Genomic DNA, 19,256 nt, shown 5'->3' on the forward strand with positions numbered 1-19,256 from the left:
GGCAGCGGCTTAACCCACTGAGCCACCCAGGCGCCCTAAGATGTGAAGTATTAAGAAGATTTGTTAGGGAGAGTCTCATCGGTGGATAATCCCAGGAATAGGAGTATAGATGAGGTTTCTCAGGGAAAGCTTAGAGTAAGTGAGAGAAGGTCTAAGAAAGAATGATTAGGGATACTGATGTATATATATATTTGAAATACACATTTTATTCTGTAAAATAAAAAGGCTTTGTTTCTAATTGTGGTCTAACAAAATTTTTATCACAGCACTATTAACAAAATGTCAATAGCTTTTTTAAAAGGAAAATTATTAGTAGTATAGTATTGTCTTTATTTTTTAACTCTTGAAGTAGCCAGGATTTTATTGCTATAGAATGCTTAAAGTACTGTAATTTAAATTCGTTACATATATTAGATTTTAAATTTTGTGGCTGTTACTTGAAGGTATATAATCTAAAGTAATATACAGATTGAAATCTTTTAATCTAAAGTTTTTTAGTTTTTAAAGATTGCTGGCTCAACAATATTTATATTGAAACCTGATCCCAATTAATATTTTGGGGTGAAACTTTTTCTTCTGTGTGATAGCTGATGGTGCTGCATGGTGGATTTGATGAGGCAAATTTTTCTATATAAAAAGTTTTAAAGTGAAAAAATAATTCATACTGAATAAATCATATAGTCACTGCAGCTGTAATATAGAAGGAAGTGGTATATTCTCTGTAACCTAGTTGATGTGCTTTTTGAATGTACATCTGGTAACTAGAATTTAAATATGTAGTCAGATTCACTGAAATGATTTCATAGCTGAAGTAGTTGTTTTTCATTGAAAATTTAAGACTGGTTTCTCTGAAATTTTGAAAAGTCTTCTTTTTGTGTGTGAGTATACCTGTATGTACTGATGTATTTGAAACGTTTTTAGGAACAGTAATGATTGATGGCAAAAGTATACTTACTTGGAACTCCCCCCACCACTCCAACCCCCTTTTCTTTCTAAGTAATTTTGAATGTTTTTTAAACTCATGGTGTTTTGATCCGAATCACTTTAAATTATAAATTTATCTTACATTAAGAGTCTGTTACAGATTTATTTTGAATGTTTCTATCTTAGCCTTATAAGTCTACACAATTATTTTCTTTTTCTGAAATTTTTCTTTTCATCTAGTCACCTATTTTTCTCAATATCAAAGTAATATATAGTTAATTAGAAAAAAGGGGAAAAGTCACTCATGATTTTCTTACCCAAAGATAATAGTTTTGTGTTTTGCCATATTTTTTTTCAATTTTTTCCTTGCATATTTATTCTTTATCTCACTGAGGTTTTTGTGTATAATTATTATACATACAATTTTATATCCTATTCTTTCTTTACATTTTATATCTGTCTGGGCACACACTTTTTTAAATACAGAATGAATTTTTATATCCCAGTTTGATTCAGTGAATTGAAAAACACTGATTAAAAAATCGTGAAAAGCATTTTTAATTTAAAACAAAAACTAGTGTTTTATATTAGTGTTTTTACACCTTTATAGGTGCTTCAAATTTAAAATTATTTAATGCCATCACGAGAACAAGCCTACATTTTGAACGTGTTCCTTGTAACATTTCTTATGTTTAGTTGGGAATTTTACATGGGAAAAAACCAAACACACCTTTGTTATTTTTAATTGGTTTTAAGAGTATTATTTCCTAGATAACTAGTCCTCTATTTGATGTGCCTGATATTATTAAAATGTTAATAACTTTTACAGTTGGTGTTATTTAGAGATTAATTACATGCATATGGGGGAGAGATTCTCACTGAGTAGGCTAACTAGTTATTTTTAAAAATAGGATTGTGAGGGCATCTGAACTAATTTCCTGACTTGAGGCAGATCTTCAAACATCTTTTTAGGTATGAACCTGAAACCAGTCAACAAGAGGTAGGTGGTTGTAATTTGCAAAGAATGTTAATCTGGGTTGATCAAATTGTTTAACCCACATGAACCTCACTTCTTTATTTATAAATTTATTTTTATCCCAATAAATTATTCTCAGTTACTTTTCTGCCTCAGGACATCTGAGAGATATAATTCTTTGTCAGCATCAGTATCTTCCAGTGACAAGGATTTTCAAAGGAAGAGGGACAAGGATGGTCTTGTTCTTTCCTCCACCTTCTCTTCCCAAGCTGAGAATCACTGGCTTAGAGAATATATTACTTTTTTCCATCTATAAAATTATGTAATCTTATTAAATATTTGAGTAACTAGTATGTATGAACCAGGCACCGGACTGGATGTTGTGGAAAACATCAAAAAGTACCATTCTGGAGCTCATAGGTTAGTTGGAAAGATAAGGCACATATTTTATATTGATATTTTACAGTATAGTCAGAAAACAATATATGCTGTATGAGAATATCCAGTAAAGGTTTTTGACTTCAAGTCATACCATTTTGGTCTGGAGTTCTCATCGGTAAGAATTTAGGAGTATCATGTGTGAACCTAAAATTGATAGCCTTATGCTTTAGAGCCTAAATATCACTTTCCCCTCTGAAAATCAGCATCAGCAAAAGGTTAAGGAGTTAGTATGCATGTATTTGTTATTAGGGTAAGATTAGCTTATCCTTCTGGTTTCCCACCGGAATTTAAAATTGTATCAGCAACTTCTTTGCTAACCAGAGAATTTTTTTTTTTTAAAGATTTTATTTATTTATTTGACAGACAGAGCTCACAAGTAGGCAGAGAGGTAGGCAGAGAGAGAGAGGAGGAAGCAGCCTCCCTGCTGAGCAGAGAGCCTGATGTAGGGCTTGATCCCAGGACCTTGGGACCATGACCCGAGCCGAAGGCAGAGGTTCAACTCATTCAGCGACCCAGGCGCCCCGGCCAGAGAATGATTTAACTACTAAGCTCTAACCAAATAGATTCTTCGGAGATTTTGAAATGCAAACATTAAAGGAAATCAGAATTCTTGATTTTAACAACTTATCTGAAGCATCTGAGTAGCTACTAATGATTAACCTCGCTAAAATCACAAAATCATCATCTTGACAAAGGATTGACAGTTTATAGAGATTTGATTGAGCAGTTTTGTATACATTTAACTTCAAAATAAACCTGGTTCAGCCCTTGGGAAAATCAAGCCCATGAAGTCTGGAGGCGGTGCAACCAGAAATGGGAAAGGGGAACATGGCTTGGAAGCAGCCCAGAGAAAAGAAGCAAAATTTCCGTGAGACATGTGATCTTTAGAAATCTACTTAAATTTTTCATCTGTAAAAGGAGGGACTGGAGCACATGATCTCTAAAAATATAGCCCACAAAATTGCCTGACTACATGAATCTAAACTCCATGGAAGGATTCTACAAGGAATGTGAACACTTATTTTCTGTCTACACCTGTATTCGTTAGAGTTCCTCCGTGGCCTGCCTGCCTTGTCATCCATCCCTTTCCAGAGGCTGCCTCATCTGTTCCCAGGCCATAAGTTGCTTCCTGTGTTTAAATAGTGCTCTCCTTTCTTCTGTTCTGCAAACGTGATTATCCAGGTTTCTATCCAAGTTCTCTTTGCCTTGCAAGAATCTCAGACCCAATGTGTTCTATATTTGTATCTGATTTAGAGTCCTGGGGATTAAGATCTTGATTTGTTGCCTCCCTGACATTTAATTCCTCATCACGATGTACGGATGTATTTTGCTCTCCTGCCCGTTGCACTTTCTCACTCCCTGTGCTTTGGTACTTGCTCAGTTATAGTCGTAGCACTTGTCTCCCGCAAAATTCTCTTTAATCTCTTTGTATTTTCTTTCAGTCTTGTCTGTCTACATGTCTGTCACATTTAGAATGAAAGTTACCTGAAAACAGAGACTGTTACTCATCTTTGTGTCCCCAGTGCCAAGAACATGTTATAATTTAACTTGCAAAACTCTCAAGACCCGAGATAGTATCTAAGCAGTGTTTAAAAAAATAAGTTGGTGGCAATCCCCGTCTATTTAGGAGGAGGCAGTTTCTGTATGGACTTTTGTAATTTTGCACTTGATGAAAGGACCAGTCAAGAGACGCAAGACACTGATAGCAGATTTCTTTTAGTTCTTGGGAATATATTTTCTTTTCGGTAATGACAGAAACATCTGATCTTTCTTCCTTGCTGGAAAATTTGGAAACTTTTACTTATCTCACCTCCTTACATACATCCAGGTATCAAGTAGTTCTAATTTTACCTTGTAATAGCTTGGATATCCCTTTCATTGTCTCCAATCATTCTTATTTTGGGTCAATGCATAGAATTTCTTTTCTGTGTTAGGACAACAGTTTTCTAACTGTTCTCTCTCCAGTCTTGCCTTCATAATCCGTTTTCCATGCCGTGGTCAGAGTGAGTTTTAGAAGCTCTCATACTTTATTCTAATACTTTAATTCTGTTGGTGAGTCTTTTTTTTTTTTTAATTAACATATAATGTATTATTAGCCCCAGAGGTGCAGGTCTGTGAATCACCAGGTTTAAACACTTCACAGCACTCACCATAGTACATACCCTCCCCAATGTCCATAACCCCACCACGCTCTCCCTACCGCCTCTCCCTGGCAACCCTCAGTTTGTTTTGTGAGATTAAGAGTCTCTTATGGTTTGTCTCCCTCCCGATCCCATCTTGTTTCATTTTCCTACCCCCCCAAACCCCCCACATTGCATCTCCACTTTCTCGTATCAGGGAGGTCATATGATAGTTGTCTTTCTCTGATTGACTTATTTCGCTAAGCATAATATGTTGGTGAGTCTTCTTATATTTCATAACCACGTTAAATTCCTCAGTGTTTTTCATGGCCCTCAGTGTATTGCCTGCTTTCTTATGTCTTACCCACTTACCCTCTTACCCTGTGTCCCAGGCATGCTGATATACCAGTAGTCCTATTATTTCAGGCATTGTGTCTTATTTCCTGATCCCCTTTTCCTTATTTTGTCCTCCAAGATTTATTAGGAATATTTTAAAGGAAATTCTTTCAGTGTGGATGGGTGGCACCTTTCCTGTACACTGATTTTTCCTGCATTGTCACAGTTCCCATGGTAGTACGTGTGTTACCTCTAGTAGACTTCTGTTTCTTGAGGATAGGAATTATGTTGTATTATTTTATCTGTTTATCCTAGTACCTAGCGCAGTGTCACAGTTGGCATATTCCTTCTCCCCATCATTAATATGTGATTGCCAGAGAGTAATATGTGTCTGTGGCTACCCTGGTTTCAAATGAGGAAAAGGAAGTTGGTATTTTGGTGATATCAGAGACCCACAGACTATGCTGCTTTTTGTCATCGCTATGGAGCACGGAATACTTAATATATGTCACACGTTGCTCTAAGTAGTATACGTGTATTGGCTTATTTAAAATCTCATAACATCTCTGTAAGGTAGATTCCATTATTGTTATTTTGTAGATGAGGAACCTAGGCACAGAAGGAAGTTCTATAACTCATTTGAAGTCACATAGTTAATAGCAGAGCCTGGATTCCACCTAGGCTGTCTTGCAGCAGAGTCCATGTCTTACCTACTTGACCAGACTGTGGTAAGTTGGAGGCTTTTGACATGGAGTGGTTATGGGGTTCTCCTATGGAAGCATGAAAGTGTGCAACTGGATCTACAGTTACTATATTCTATTGCCAATTATACAGAGGAGACAGGTGTTTCTGCCTTGTCGGTTCTCAGTAAATTTTTGTAGGATGAATCTGAATCTTTGATCATACAGTGCTAACGTTGGCCTCTGTGATTCCAGCATTATCAAGAAGCCTTGGCTTCCTTGTATGAATAATTTTAATGAAAATAACAGTATTTGCATGAACATGGAAATAGCATGGGCCATGGCCCTGGATGTGAGAAGACAAGAGGTGCATGTGCCAGAAAATTTCAGTCCACTTACAGGAGTAATAGGGAAGAGATGAGTTTTGAAAGGTAAATTAGCCTTGAGGTCTTAAGGGCCTGACCTAAGTAGATGGGAAAGGAAAGGAAAGGACAAATTTGAGAAATGTTTATGGGGAAAAAGTAAATAGAATTAGTATTGGTAGTATATAGAGGTTTTGAGAAAAGGAATCAGAAATCAATAACTGGGATTTCAAGCTTGATTGGACAAGAAAAGGCATTTGATCAGTTTGTGGGCAAGAAGATGAGTTAGGAGAGGATCTATGCTTTTGAGATGGTGATTATAGGGTATAGAGTGTGTATTTAATGTTTTTTCAAATAATTATAGAGCAGACCTCACCTGGAGGAAAGTGTAGACCCTAAGGAAATGCTGCTAAACATCCTGTGGAGGGGACGCCAGAACACCTCCCTGCGCCCCCTAACCCCCCAGCAGAAAACTTTCCTGCTGAAGTATCAGCAGGACCAAGGCTGGGAAATCCAGCTCTAGAGCACGCGAGGTGTGCAAGATAGAGTTACCATGACGTTGTTCAGAGAAGTCACATTGATAATTCCCTTTTAGTTTTCATCCTTATTCCTTTAGAAATTTGTCAGAGCATTGGAAGAGCTAGGAGGCAGTGATTTTGTTTGTTCACTTCAGCAGTCAGCAAACATGCATCAATGAGGTACAAAGTATAAATATTTGCAGAAAGAGAGAAAGAAAAAAATTACAGCCATTTCTGTCAAGAAGCTTCAGAGTCTAATCGAGAGTATTTCTTTCAGCTTAGTGGAGCATTCTGAATATATAGTTGTCATCGAATGATTGGCTAGATGAACTTGGCACTTTCGTTTCCAAACACGAACTTTTCAGTAGTGTGTGGTATTCAGGATCATTGGTGGGAAGAGTTTGGGTTGTGGTATGCTGATTCTGTTATTGTCAAGTAGGATTTATATTATTAACTTCTAAGAAAAATCAAGAGTGCCCTGAAGAACAGTGTAGAAAGAAGTTTTTAGTGTTTTGAAGTATTTAGCTTAATTTGTATGCTTTTCACTTAAACATTTTAAAAATTTTATTTATGTGACAGGGAAAGAGAGCACAAACTGGGGGTGGGGCAGCAGACTCCCTGCCAAGCAGGAAGTTCTGTGCAGGCTTGATCCTAGGACCCTGAGATCATGACCTGAGCTGAAATTAGATGCTTAACCAACTGAGCCACCCAGGCACCCCTTCACTTAAACATTTTTAATTATAAAAATAATATAGTTGTTATCATAGAAGTATGTACATTTTGCACTTGATCTTAGCCAAAAGGCTGAGAAGCAATGTATATACATTTTGAAATGAAAGATACCTCCTTTTTATTATCACTCTCTAGATGTAATCACTTCTAAAAGTTCACTTCCATTCTTATGGACTTTTTAATGCCGATAATATAGTGATACAGCATCTTTGCTATTTAATATTGTACTTGCTTTTTCCACTTAATGTGTCATGGTTTCCTTTTCATGAGTGTGGGTTTACTACTTTTATATCTTGATTGTTTGGAAGTACTGTAATTTGTTTAACTGTTCCCTTATTGACATATACCCACCTTTTTTTGCCATTACAGACAGCACCACAGTAAATAATGTTCATACACCGTTCTATAGTCCTGTTAATATTTATGTAGAACACATTGCCAGAAGTATAATGTACATAGTAAAATTTTTGACTTTATCACATTTTTCTGTGCCAAAAGTACATCAGGCTGTGCTCTTGCTAATAGTGTAAGATAGCACTCTTCTTCCTCTTTCCCTTGGCAACTCTAGATACTAATAAAAAAGTAGAAATATATCTATTTGTTCCTCTGCCCTGTCTCTCTCTCTGTCCTCTCTCCTACCACCTCCACTTTTTAGCCCTTTTCCTCAGTCCCCTCTGATTTGTGTTTCCCCTTTCCACTGCTACACCTTTCTTTGACTTGTGTATCTTGACCTGGTGCTTTTATTGTTCACTTCTTTCTCTCTGAGTTGTTTTCTCTTGTTGGTTTGTTAGGAGCTCTTTTTTTATTATTTTTTAAATTATAATTTTATTTTGTTTTTCAGTGTTCCAAAGTTCACTGTTTATGCCCCACACCCAGTGCTCCATGCAATATGTGCCCTCCATAGTACCCACCACCAGGCTCACCTATCCCCCTCCACACCTCCCTCCAAAACCTTCAGTTTGTTTCTCAGAGTCCACAGTCTCTCATGCTTCATCTCTCCTTCCGATTTCCCCCAATTCACTTTTCCTTCTCAGGAGTTCTTTTATTATATATATATATTTCCCTTACATATTTTATGTTTCCTTGTGGTATATTTAATCAGGGAGAAATCTTATATAAAACTTGTTAGTCTTACTTAAAGATTATAAATATATATTTCTAAAGGAAATATATTGTGTAAAGATTTTATTTGAGAGAGCGAGAATGCACAAGCAGCGGGGGAGGGGCAGAGGGAAAGGGAGAGACAGGCTTCCTGCTGAGCAGGGAGCACATTGTGAGGCTCTGTTCCAGGACCCTGGGATCATGACCTGAGCAGAAGATAGAGGCTTAACTGACTGAGCCACTTAGGTGCCCCTATAAATATATTTTTATTTTTATTTTGTTTTAAGATTTTATTTATTTGTTAGAGAGAGTGTGTGTACAAACGGGGAGTAGCAGGCAGAGGGAGAGAGAGAAGCATAGGCTCCCTGCTAAGCAGGGAGCCCCATGTGGGACCAGGTCCCAGGACCCCGGGATCATGACCTGAGCCAAAGGCAGTCACTTAACCACCTGAGCCACCGAGGAGGCCTATAAATATATTTTTATATTTTTCTTCTTTATATTCATCTTTGATCAACAAAGAATTTATATATGATACACCACAGACATATGATAGAACATTTCTTTCCAGTGAATGGCCAGTATTCCCAATACAACATGGAATAACCCATCCTTTTCCCACTGATTTGAAATACCACTTTGCATATATTGAATTTCTATTTGTAACTCTGCATATTCTTAAATATTTTTGTATATACTCAAATGCTGTTCTTACGTATAAGAAATATATTTCTATTAATTGGTCCATTTGCAGATGCTCTGTTCTCATTCATCAAACTATTCTTATGACCCCATTTTAATTTACTCCAGCTTTATAAGAGGTCTCAACATCTGGTAGTTCAAGTCCCCTATTATTCTTAATTTAAAAATTTTATTGGTCATTCTCTCACATTTACTCTTCCAGATGAACGTCAGCATCAGCTTGGCTTGCTTCTTCCCAAAATAGTCCCTTTGGATTTTGTACTACTGGATCATTCTTTTGTTGTTGTTATGTACTCTTTAAACTTACTTGAGTGATACTTAAGCAAATTAAGAAGAAAAAAAAAACTGGGCTCAATCTAAAGATAAAGTATACTTTTTTGATACTCTCTGTGACAAAGCCCAGTCTTACTCAGATTTTTGCCTGGTTGACCCTTAAATATGCTTTTTCTCAAATTATTTTTGCCTTCTTTTTCTTTTCAGGGTCATGTCAAATTTCATTTGTTGCAAGACTTTCCTAATTAGATGCATACTTTGAATTCTCTTATTGTTTCTATAACTCATCTCTACCACTTTATAATTGTCTCCCAGGGTAGTGTATAAGCCCTTTGAGAATAGCCACCATGCGATTCATGTCTTTTTCTAAACCCAGTTATATCACAGGCCACAGTTGTATAGCCTTTGTCAAATCAACCAATACAGACCTCAGTTTTCCTAAAGTAAAGTAGGTATGATTATACATACTTGGCATAGTTGTTATGAAGGCAGAAGAACATGTAAGCACCTAACAGGAGAGCATACGAGAATGCCCATAATTGGCTTTCTAGAATGCAGATCTCTCAGGGTTAGGAGGTGACTGGTATTATGTGCAAGTAATAGAGAGTAAGTTGAGGTTATTGTCCAAAGAAGAGATTGACGACAATTTGCAGAAGCAGTAGATTATCTCATGTCTTCAAAATGTAAACTCTTAGGGATTAATAATCATTAAACTCTCTGGAATGTTTGTTGTGGGCACAACACTGTTTTCATGTGCTATGGAGTATGTGAACATATGTATAAGACAGTTTTCACCCTCCCAAGAGCTGGTAGTCTAAAATTGAGTGTGCTTTAAGACCAAAAAATTAAATCAGAGATAGGTAAATCATGTGGATATGTAAGTTTACATGTTCAGTAAATTCAGCAAGATTATGATAGTTGTGTGATGCTGGGGAAATTGAGCTTTGTATCTTTTACAAAGGCATATACATTAAAAAAGATCTTCAGGGCAAGGGACCTAGATAATTTTGTATTTTAAGAGAAAACTTAGACACTGCTATTTAGATCTCAGTTGAGAAAAGAAGCAGTGAAGTCCTGGAGAAAGCATCCCATGAAGGAATAACTACAGGGACAAAAGAAGGCTTTGCTTTAGAGACAACTAGTATTTGAAAATGGTGAATTGGACAGGTAGGGTGAGATGATTAAGTGCGGGTCCTGCCACTTCCTGTGAAGTCACTTAATTTCCTTGTGTCATTTTTTCGTCTATAAAATAAGCAGGTTAAGCTTGATCAGCTGGGTAAGCTGTTTTTTCCATCTGAATGAAAAATCAAAATGATGATTGATTCTCCTCCGTTTTCCTAGAACCTGAACACTAGTCACTAATATGTGAAATTTCAGAATGCAGATCTTTTTGTGATTGGTTTTATATGACTTGGGGGAGGACATTGATTATTTTCCTCTGGAATGACACATTTTACTTTTACCTCATAATGGGCTATTTGATTTAAAAATCATTTTAGTGGTTTGGGAGTCAGAGACCTAATACTGGACAGAAATCATTTATTTCATTGTAACAGATGGTTTCCCACTTAAAATGGTTCTACTTAGATGTTTTGACTTTACAGTGTTGCTGAAGATATACATTCATTAGAAACCATACCTTGGATTTCGAATTTTGATCTTTATTCAGTTGATAATGTGGTGCTATCTTCCCTCATGATGCTGGACAGTGGTGGTGAGCTGCACCTTCCAGTAACTCACCTGATCACAGGGGTCTTCAGCCAGTATGCACACAGCCATTCTGTTTTTCACTTTCTGTACAGTACTGAGTAGATTACATTGGATACTCACCACTATACTAAAAAGTAGGCTTTGTATTAGATAAGCTGTCCCAACTGTAGGCCAATGCAAATGTTCTGAGCATATTTAAAGTAGGTTAGGCTAAACTTTGAAGTTCTGTAGGTTGGGTGTATTAAATACATTCTCAGCATATGATGTTTTCAGCTTCTGATGGGTTTATTGAGACCTGACTCCATTGTAGGTTGAGGATGATCTGTAGATCAGAAAACTGAAGCTAGCAAAATTAAGGGGACTGCTTAAGCTGTAAGGTAGGTAGTAGCTAAGTAGTGGCAGAGCAGGAACCAGAAGCCATGCCTCCTTTTTCTGTGCAAGTATTCATTCCATACTGACATTTTTTGGACTTTCTGAAAATTTAATGCTCAGTTTTTTGAGGTATGTTATGCAGTGAATGAATTTCTAGTTGGTTGGGGAAGGTCGGAGAACACAGTAAACATTTCATACTTTTATGTGATGGCTTCAAATACTCATATGTGTCTCTTAGTGATCCATGACTGGTTATTTGAGTTATTAGTTCACTTCTAACTTAGTTGTAGATTTTGCCTGGCATCAGTCTGATGGTAATTATGAGAGGAACTTTGTAATATGGTTGGGTAGGTGGAAGTGTATCACATTGCTGTTGACAACAGCTCAGTGGGAATTTACTGAATGTATCTTTTTTCTTTGTGGATAACACCAAATTGAAATTCGCGTATTTCCAAAATAGCCCAAGTCAAGTTTATCAAAGGGAGGATTCTACAGGTAGAATTATTGAACCCCTTGAAATAGCATGCAAAATTAGTGTGTATGGTGAGTTTTTCTGGCAAGTATTTCTCATTGTTTTTGTGAGCTTCTTAAAGGGGTATGTGACCTAAATAAGATTTCAGAATTACTGCTCTAATGGGTGATAGTCAGAACTATAATACTAGACTTATTTTACTCTGAGAAAAAAAAAGATTTTTTCACTTAATTGAATTTTTGAAATACTACATCTTGTGTTTGATGTCTTATGGATAAGAATCACTAGAAGTGAAAAGGTTTTATATTTATTGCATCCCACAGAAGTACTATAAGATCATATTGTGATTTTTGTGCCTAAGACCTTCTGTGTCATTTTAGTTTTAGTTTTTTTTTTTTAAGTCAAAATTACAGTGTTTTAATGTACTAAATGTGTAGGAAGTGGGAATTAGTCCTGGATAGCTTGAAATAAGACATTTCTGTGCTTTATGACTCTTCTGCCCTATTTGGATAGAGGCCAAAATCCACCATGCCTCTTTGCCTTGCCTTAGGATGTCTTACCTACCTACGGACACCAGCACTACCACCAGCATCAGCATCATCATCATCATCATTGTCAGTACCGTGTGTCCTCCTTTTTTATCCCTGTCTCATCTCTCACTCCTCTCTACTTTTCCTATAACTCTGGAACTGCTTTTTTTTTTTTCTCTTCCATAAAAATCAAACCTCTCTGTAATTTTCAGTGTTTTCCAAGTGTTTTTTCCACTCCTTGCCTTACTTCATTTCAATTCTCTCAAACCTTAGGGCCTGGAATGTCAACTTTGTTCTCTTTACTGCCTTTTCCTTATTCCTCCATTCTTTTTTTTCCCCCTCAAGTCTCTGCACCTTTGAAATTCCCATCTTTTGCCTAAATCACCTGTTCATTAGTCCTTACTGCTGTCATTTACTGAGCAACCTCGTTGTCTACTCTTCCTTGTTCATTGAATACTGGCAGTTGGCCTATAGTACTCTTCTTCAGCTTCAGTTCTTGATGATCGTAGCTTATTTGTGCATCAGTGTGGGAAAACACTGACAGAAACCCCACCTGGACTTACAGTTTCTTGACCACTTGATTTCCAGTGACCTTTAACTCCTTAGCAATTCACTCTAATTCCCCTCCTTCAGAATCATGAATTCATAGTCCTGTTCTGACCACAACTATCTAGTTGTGCTTCTCAGGTCATGACCTTCTCTTGACCTGTGGACCTCTCTTCTTTATCCCAGTGCATCAGTACTCTTCCTTTGTCATTTTATTTGTTTAATCCCACTTAGGATTCCTGTTTGATTAATTTCAATAACTTTTCCTCCCATTTTGCCAATACCTTTAACTGCCTTATTTCTCTGCTTTCTCCTTGCATCTGTTGGGTAGAAATGTAACCCTGAATGAAGTAGTTAATGCCTTTGCTGTGCCTGTTCCTAAATGGCTGAACATTGCTAGAAAAAGTCACAAAGAGGGGCGCCTGGGTGGCTCAGTGGTTTAAGCCTCTGCCTTCAGCTCAGGTCATGATCTCAGGGTCCTGGGATTGAGCCCCACATCGGGCTCTCAGCTCAGCGGGGAGCCTGCTTCCCCCTCTCTCTCTGCCTGTCTTCTGCCTACTTGTGATCTCTCTCTGTCTGTCAAATAAATAGATAAAAATCTTTAAAAAAAAAGTCACAAAAGAAAGGCAGAGTGATTCCATTATAAATTTATTATCACCTATGTTTTTATTTGAGTATCATTGACCCACAGTGTTACATCAGTTTCAGGTGTTATCACAGATCTTAAGTGGGCCTTCACTACTGTCCAGCCATTCCCCCTTGTATGATGACTATTGAAAACCATTTGCTTCACCAGTTCTTTTACTTCCCTTGTTCACCCTCAGTCTCACCAGGTAACTGGCTCCTTGTGACAGAGTAAGTAGAAGCTCACCATTAGGAATTTTCATCTTCCAGCTCCTCAACAAACAAACCTATCTCCTGTATAGTAAAATACCTGTCTTAATTTAGATTCGGCCTATGCCTCATATCCTTTCCCTTTCTGCTTTCCCAGGAGTTCTAAAATATGTAATGTGATGTTCTCTCTTCCTAATATTTTCAACCAGTGCCTCTCAGTGCTGTCCTTTCTATCAGCTGAACTTTTTTTTTTTTTTTTTAAGATTTGTTTGAGAGAAAGAGAGAGATCACAAGTAGGGAGAGAGGCAGGCAGAGAGAGGGGGAAGCAGGCTCCCCACCAAGCAGAGAGCCCGATGCAGGGCTCGATCCCAGGACCCTGAGATCATGACCTGAGCAGAAGGCAGAGGCTTAGCCCACTAAGCCACCCAGGCACCCCTCAGCTGACCTTTTTGCTACCATTCTACCATAGCCCTCCCTTTCCAGCCAAACTTTTTAAGTGAGTCATTTGCACATGCCTGTATTCTCTCATCGAAAGCTGTTGGGACCAGAGTTGCCTCAGGAATCTGAAGTTTTGGAATGTGGAAAAGCATTACCATGTATGTTCTACCTGTGGTGTGATAACCTCAGTGGAATGGGGGGCTGCACCCTATAATCATCACATTGTGATTTCTGACCTTGATATGTATGACTTTTCACTTTAAGTGGGATAAATAAGGGCTATAATAGCCTTCATGTCAGTTTAGGTCAGGTTTTGCTTCCAAATTCAAATAAGACAAAAACCTTAATTTTCCATAGCTTTCACATTGTGGAAGTGTGGATAAGAGATCGTGGCTAGGTACTGCCTCTGTTTTCTCATCTTCACTTTTTTTTTCTTTTTTTAAACCCATTGTGATGTTTCCTTCTCTCACTTCTCCCAGATGGCTCTTACAGACTCTACCAGTGACCTTTACTTGAGGCGATCATGTCACTAGTGAATGTTTCCCGTTACTTGGGTGGTGCCAGCCCCATCAGCCACTCTTCCCCAGGCTTCCTTGGCACCCCCCACCCCGGCCCTCCTTAGTCACCTTTTGTAGGCTCAGGGTCCCTGTAACGATTAAAGGCTGGATTTCTTTCAAGGCCCTGTCCTAGAACTACTTCTGTTCTTAGTCTGTATTGCTTTGTGATCTCACTTAGGTGTGTGTCTTCAACTACTTACCATGTGCTGATGAATCACAGATAGATGCTCCAGCCCACACCTGTCCTTGAGCTTGACTCTGTCTTCTCCTCTCTCTTGGTCTTCCTCTTACTTGCTTACATCGTTTTGGTGGCTTCCTATTTTGTTAGAACAAGTGTTAGGCTCTCTGGCCTGGCCTGAGGGCTCCCTGTGTGGCCTGGCCGCTGTCCCCACTTAAGCTTCAGTTAGTGAGCTGCGTTCCCTTTCCCTTCTGTTCTTACTTCCTCTGAGGTCCACGCTGCCTCCCACAGCACAGTCACTGTGCAGGCTACTCTCTCTGTTCACAGTACTCTTCCTTGTGTGTAGTTCACAGTGCTCTTCCTTTCTGTGTACGTCTTTCCTTTTGCATCATTGCTGAACTCTTAGCTTTCCTGTGGAAGCTTCTATTTTGTGGTCCCTGCCACCAAACCTTATGGTACCGTGTACATATTCTAACACTAATAACGGTTTTTTATTTTTGGTTACTAAGTGCACCTTGTCCACTCGATTTAAGCTCTCTCAGCACAGGGATTATGTCTGCTTTTGTTTGCCATTATATTTCCAGCATAGGGATTGGCATAGAGTAGGCAAATAACAAACGTTTTGTATGCCTTATATACATTAATTTACCTTTTCTAACTTAAAAAGTAATTTATGTACATGTATTTACCAGTGTATCATGTGCAGTTTCCAGTTTTAAGTGGACCCAATCCTGATGGTAATATTACTGAAAATTACGAAGTTACATTCTAAAGAATTCCATAAATCACAGGTCTGTTTTTTTTTTTTTTTTTTACAGGTCTGTTTTTTAAATATCAAATGCATTAAAGTCTTTGACCTAGCTCTTAATTGATCTTGTTCTTAATTCACTTTTTCTATATTGACCTCTTCCCCCATATCCTTGTTAGATACCAAATATCTTCCTAAGCCTAGTATTGTGTGCAAGTAAAGTATATACAGTGTCCAGCACAATTCAGCAGCCTCTTTTTATTTTATTTTATTTATTTTTATTTTTAAGGATTTTATTTATTTATCTGACAGACACAGTGAGAGAGGGAGCACAAGCAGGGGGTTCAGCAGCCTCTTAACTTGCTCATCAGTTTATAGGTATCACGGGATTAAAAATAGCTTAGCCATCTGCTAACTGACCAAACAATTTTAGTAGCATGAAAGGGCGTGGTAGGAGACAGGGACCTAGGGTCTAGGTATTCTGTCAGAGCAAGGCTTAGAGCAGAAACCACCTTGTGACCTCTTAATACTGAAACTTAAGAGTCAGTTCAAAATTAGGAAGAGATTTGGTAGAGGTTAAGCATAGCAGCAGCGTCCCAGGAGTAGGGGATTTCCCAGAATATAGGTAACAGAATTTCAGCATTTTAATGTTCACTGAATTTTTTAGAGAAAATATGTATAAAGATACAAATTCTATAATACTAAATTATCATGCTGTATATTTATGTAGTATATAGTATGTAACATTTTCTAGAAATCAGCTTTAACTAATTAGCCCTTCACATTTTACTCTCTAATTAGGAAAATCAGTAGACTCCCAGTCATCTCGAAGTGAATCTGAAATTGTGCCAAAAGTTGCTAAAATGACTGTGTCTGGAAAGAAGCAAACTATGGGATTCGAAGTGCCTGGGTAAGTTCTTAAGCCCTCCACCATCTTTTTTTGGAAATCAGTATTGTCTTCCACTTGACTGTTAAAAAGAGAACCTACCTTAATAAATTTTTCATGATGTGTCAGTAAGGTTGAAGTAACGTGGGTCCTCAGTGTGACATGGTACAAAGAACAGGGGTTGAGAAATTAGGCTTGATACTAAATATGCATGTTACTCAATCTATCTCACTGTCCATTTCCTCATATAAATTAAATAAATTTTAACAAAAATCCTCAATTTTGTGAAATCTAGCATTCTGAGCTTGGGAACCCTACCACTAGATGGCGTAGGTAAGCAGTGTTTGGGAAATACAAGTGGTTGGTGAATCATGTAATCATTAATTAAAAATTTTTTTCTAAATCTAATCTTTAAACTCTCTTAGATTTTCAGGTTGAATGAAATGGATCACTAGAACAAAGTCACAAAATATAAAGTGAAACATACCTAGAATTTCAAATCTGGTGAGAAATTATAGATCCTACATTAGTAGCATTCATTTGTTCTTATAAGAGGATTCCCCCAAGAGTTTTTTTCTTTCTTTCTTTTCTTTTTTTTTTTTTTTAAGATTTTATTTATTCCAGTGAGAGAGAGACAGAGCACAAGCAGGGGGAAAGGCAGAATGAGAGGGAGAAGCAGGCTCCCTGCTGAGCAGGGAGCTCTGTGTGGGCTGGATCTGAGGACTTAGAGATCATGACATGAGCCAAAGGCAGCCCCTTAAACTGACTGAGCCACTTAGGCGCCTCTCTGAAGAGTTTTTGTAAGCCAGGGAAATTGGTTGCTTGAGACTTAACAACACAGTAAACTTTAAACCTCTTTGAAACATTAACTTTAAACATTAACTTTAAACCTCTTCAAAAATTTTCAGATTGTTTAATTATTTCTTAAATCCTTTACTTATAAATTATACATCTATTTTGTCTGTCCTTTAGATAGATAAGAGTCAACATTATGAAATATAAACAAAAAAGTAGAGGATTTTTTTTTAATTTCAAGAAATAAAAACTAAGCAGCCTTATTTTTCTCCCTTATAACATTGCTGTATCTAAATTAATGGAAGTTTCAAAAAAATAAATAAAAATTTAAAAATAAATAAGTAAATAAAATCTTTAAAAAATGGAAAAAAAATAAATTAATGGAAGTTTCACAAGTCTTGGTTGTAAAGAATCTTTATGATCACTTAGTTCAATATTTTTGATTTTATAGAAGCAATACTTGATTTAGATTCCAATTAGATGAAGGGAAGTATCCCATATCTAGGACAGAATAAGTGTTCAGTGTATGTTGAATGACTGGATGAATGAAATTTTAATGAGTGACATTTAATGAATAAAAATGAATCACATTTAATTTGGGTAACTGTAGCCCACTACAATAATTTTGAGTCCTCATTTAGTTACCAAAATACCTAATGTATTTCTTTTCTCTCAGAAAAGATTTCTGTCAGAATCATAAATTTCTTTTTTATTCTTGTGTTTTGGGAACCATACAGATAATGGGATTATCTCCACTAAGAGGAAGAAAAATAAATAGAATATATAATTCCTTATACTAAGGATTTTATAATCTTATTGAAAAATGTTTTAGAAATCTTACATAATTTTGTAACCCAAATTAATGTATCACATTAAAAATAAGTGCATAATTATCTATGGGAATAATTATAATAAATGATCAAGAAAAACATAGTAAGTACAAGTTAATAATTCTTGACAACCTAACTGTACTTCACAAGTGTAATACAAGCCTTTCAGAACCTTACAAGACTATATGCTTCATGAGGACAGGGACCATTAATATTCATCATATTTCTTTCATAGAATAGCTTATTTATTGATCAGAGTCCTTGGGGAAATATGTTTTATTTTAAAAATAAACTTGGAGGGGTGCCCGGGTGGCTCAGTCGGAGAAACTTCTGCCTTCAGCTCAGGTCATGGTCCCAGGGTCCTGGGATTCAGTCCCACATCGGGCTCCCTGCTCAGTGGGGAGTCTGCTTCTCCTGCTCCTTCTTTTGTTTCCTCTGCTTGTACCCTCTGGCTGTCTCTCTCTCTGTCAAATAAATAAATAAACAAAATATTAAATAAATAAACAAACTTGGAAAAACATAAAGGTGAAAAAGCAGCCTGTGCATCAATATTTTGTTACGGCTCTAGGAGAGAAGTCATCAGAACATGAGAGGTCTGTAGGTAGAGATCAGGATACTCAGCAATGTATAATATTGCTTAAGGACCAAGCTATATTGTGTCAAATACTTATATAGGATTTTTCAGAAAGTTTATACTAAGGATAAAATTTAAGCTGTAATTCTGATTTGATCTTGAGGAAGCACAGAGAAGGATAACAAAACGCTTTTGAGTCAAGATTTCAGTATCATAGATACCTATGTAGTGTGATTCCCAATGGCAGCCCATAAAAAAGGGGTAATGCATTGCTTAGAAGAAACTAAAACAGCAAACTTTTTCTTCACTAATATTAAAGATGGTAAATACCTCTCTAGAAGAAGCTTATTTAAGTATAAATGGTTAGAACCTTACATAGACAATAAATACTCTTGAATTTAAATTAGCTTCCCAGTCTCATTTAAATAAATGAAGAAGAAAGATTAAGTCCCTACATTCCTGTAGAAATAATCCTACTTTTGGAACAATGGCTTAGGAAAAATACCAGAGTAGTCATTTTTTAATAGTAGGCAAGTTTACAAAATTGTATCAGAAAGCACCTGAAAAAATTCAACCAACTTACTTTTTTTTTTTTTTTTCATATCAGTCAATAGTTACAGCCTT

The 19,256-nt window shown here is 36.9% G+C and overlaps 1 protein-coding gene across 3 annotated transcripts in view; it reads left to right on the forward strand.

Annotated features, from left to right (window-relative positions):
* Positions 1-19,256, forward strand: part of HBS1L (HBS1 like translational GTPase) — an 84,146-nt gene that overhangs the window by 32,959 nt on the left and 31,931 nt on the right. For 2 of the 3 annotated variants that reach the window (XR_004284938.1, XM_032339449.1), the window contains exon 5: positions 16,349-16,457. Coding sequence is in view for 2 of the 3 variants with exons in the window: in XM_032339449.1 (XP_032195340.1) it covers positions 16,349-16,457 (109 nt within the window). In the remaining variant the exon portion in view is untranslated. Of the gene's footprint in view, positions 1-15,568; positions 15,591-16,348; positions 16,458-19,256 lie in introns of those variants that run through there. The other variant, XM_032339452.1, reaches the window with a different exon arrangement.

Source organism: Mustela erminea, chromosome 4, assembly GCF_009829155.1.
Source record: "Mustela erminea isolate mMusErm1 chromosome 4, mMusErm1.Pri, whole genome shotgun sequence".
NCBI lineage: Eukaryota > Metazoa > Chordata > Mammalia > Carnivora > Mustelidae > Mustela > Mustela erminea.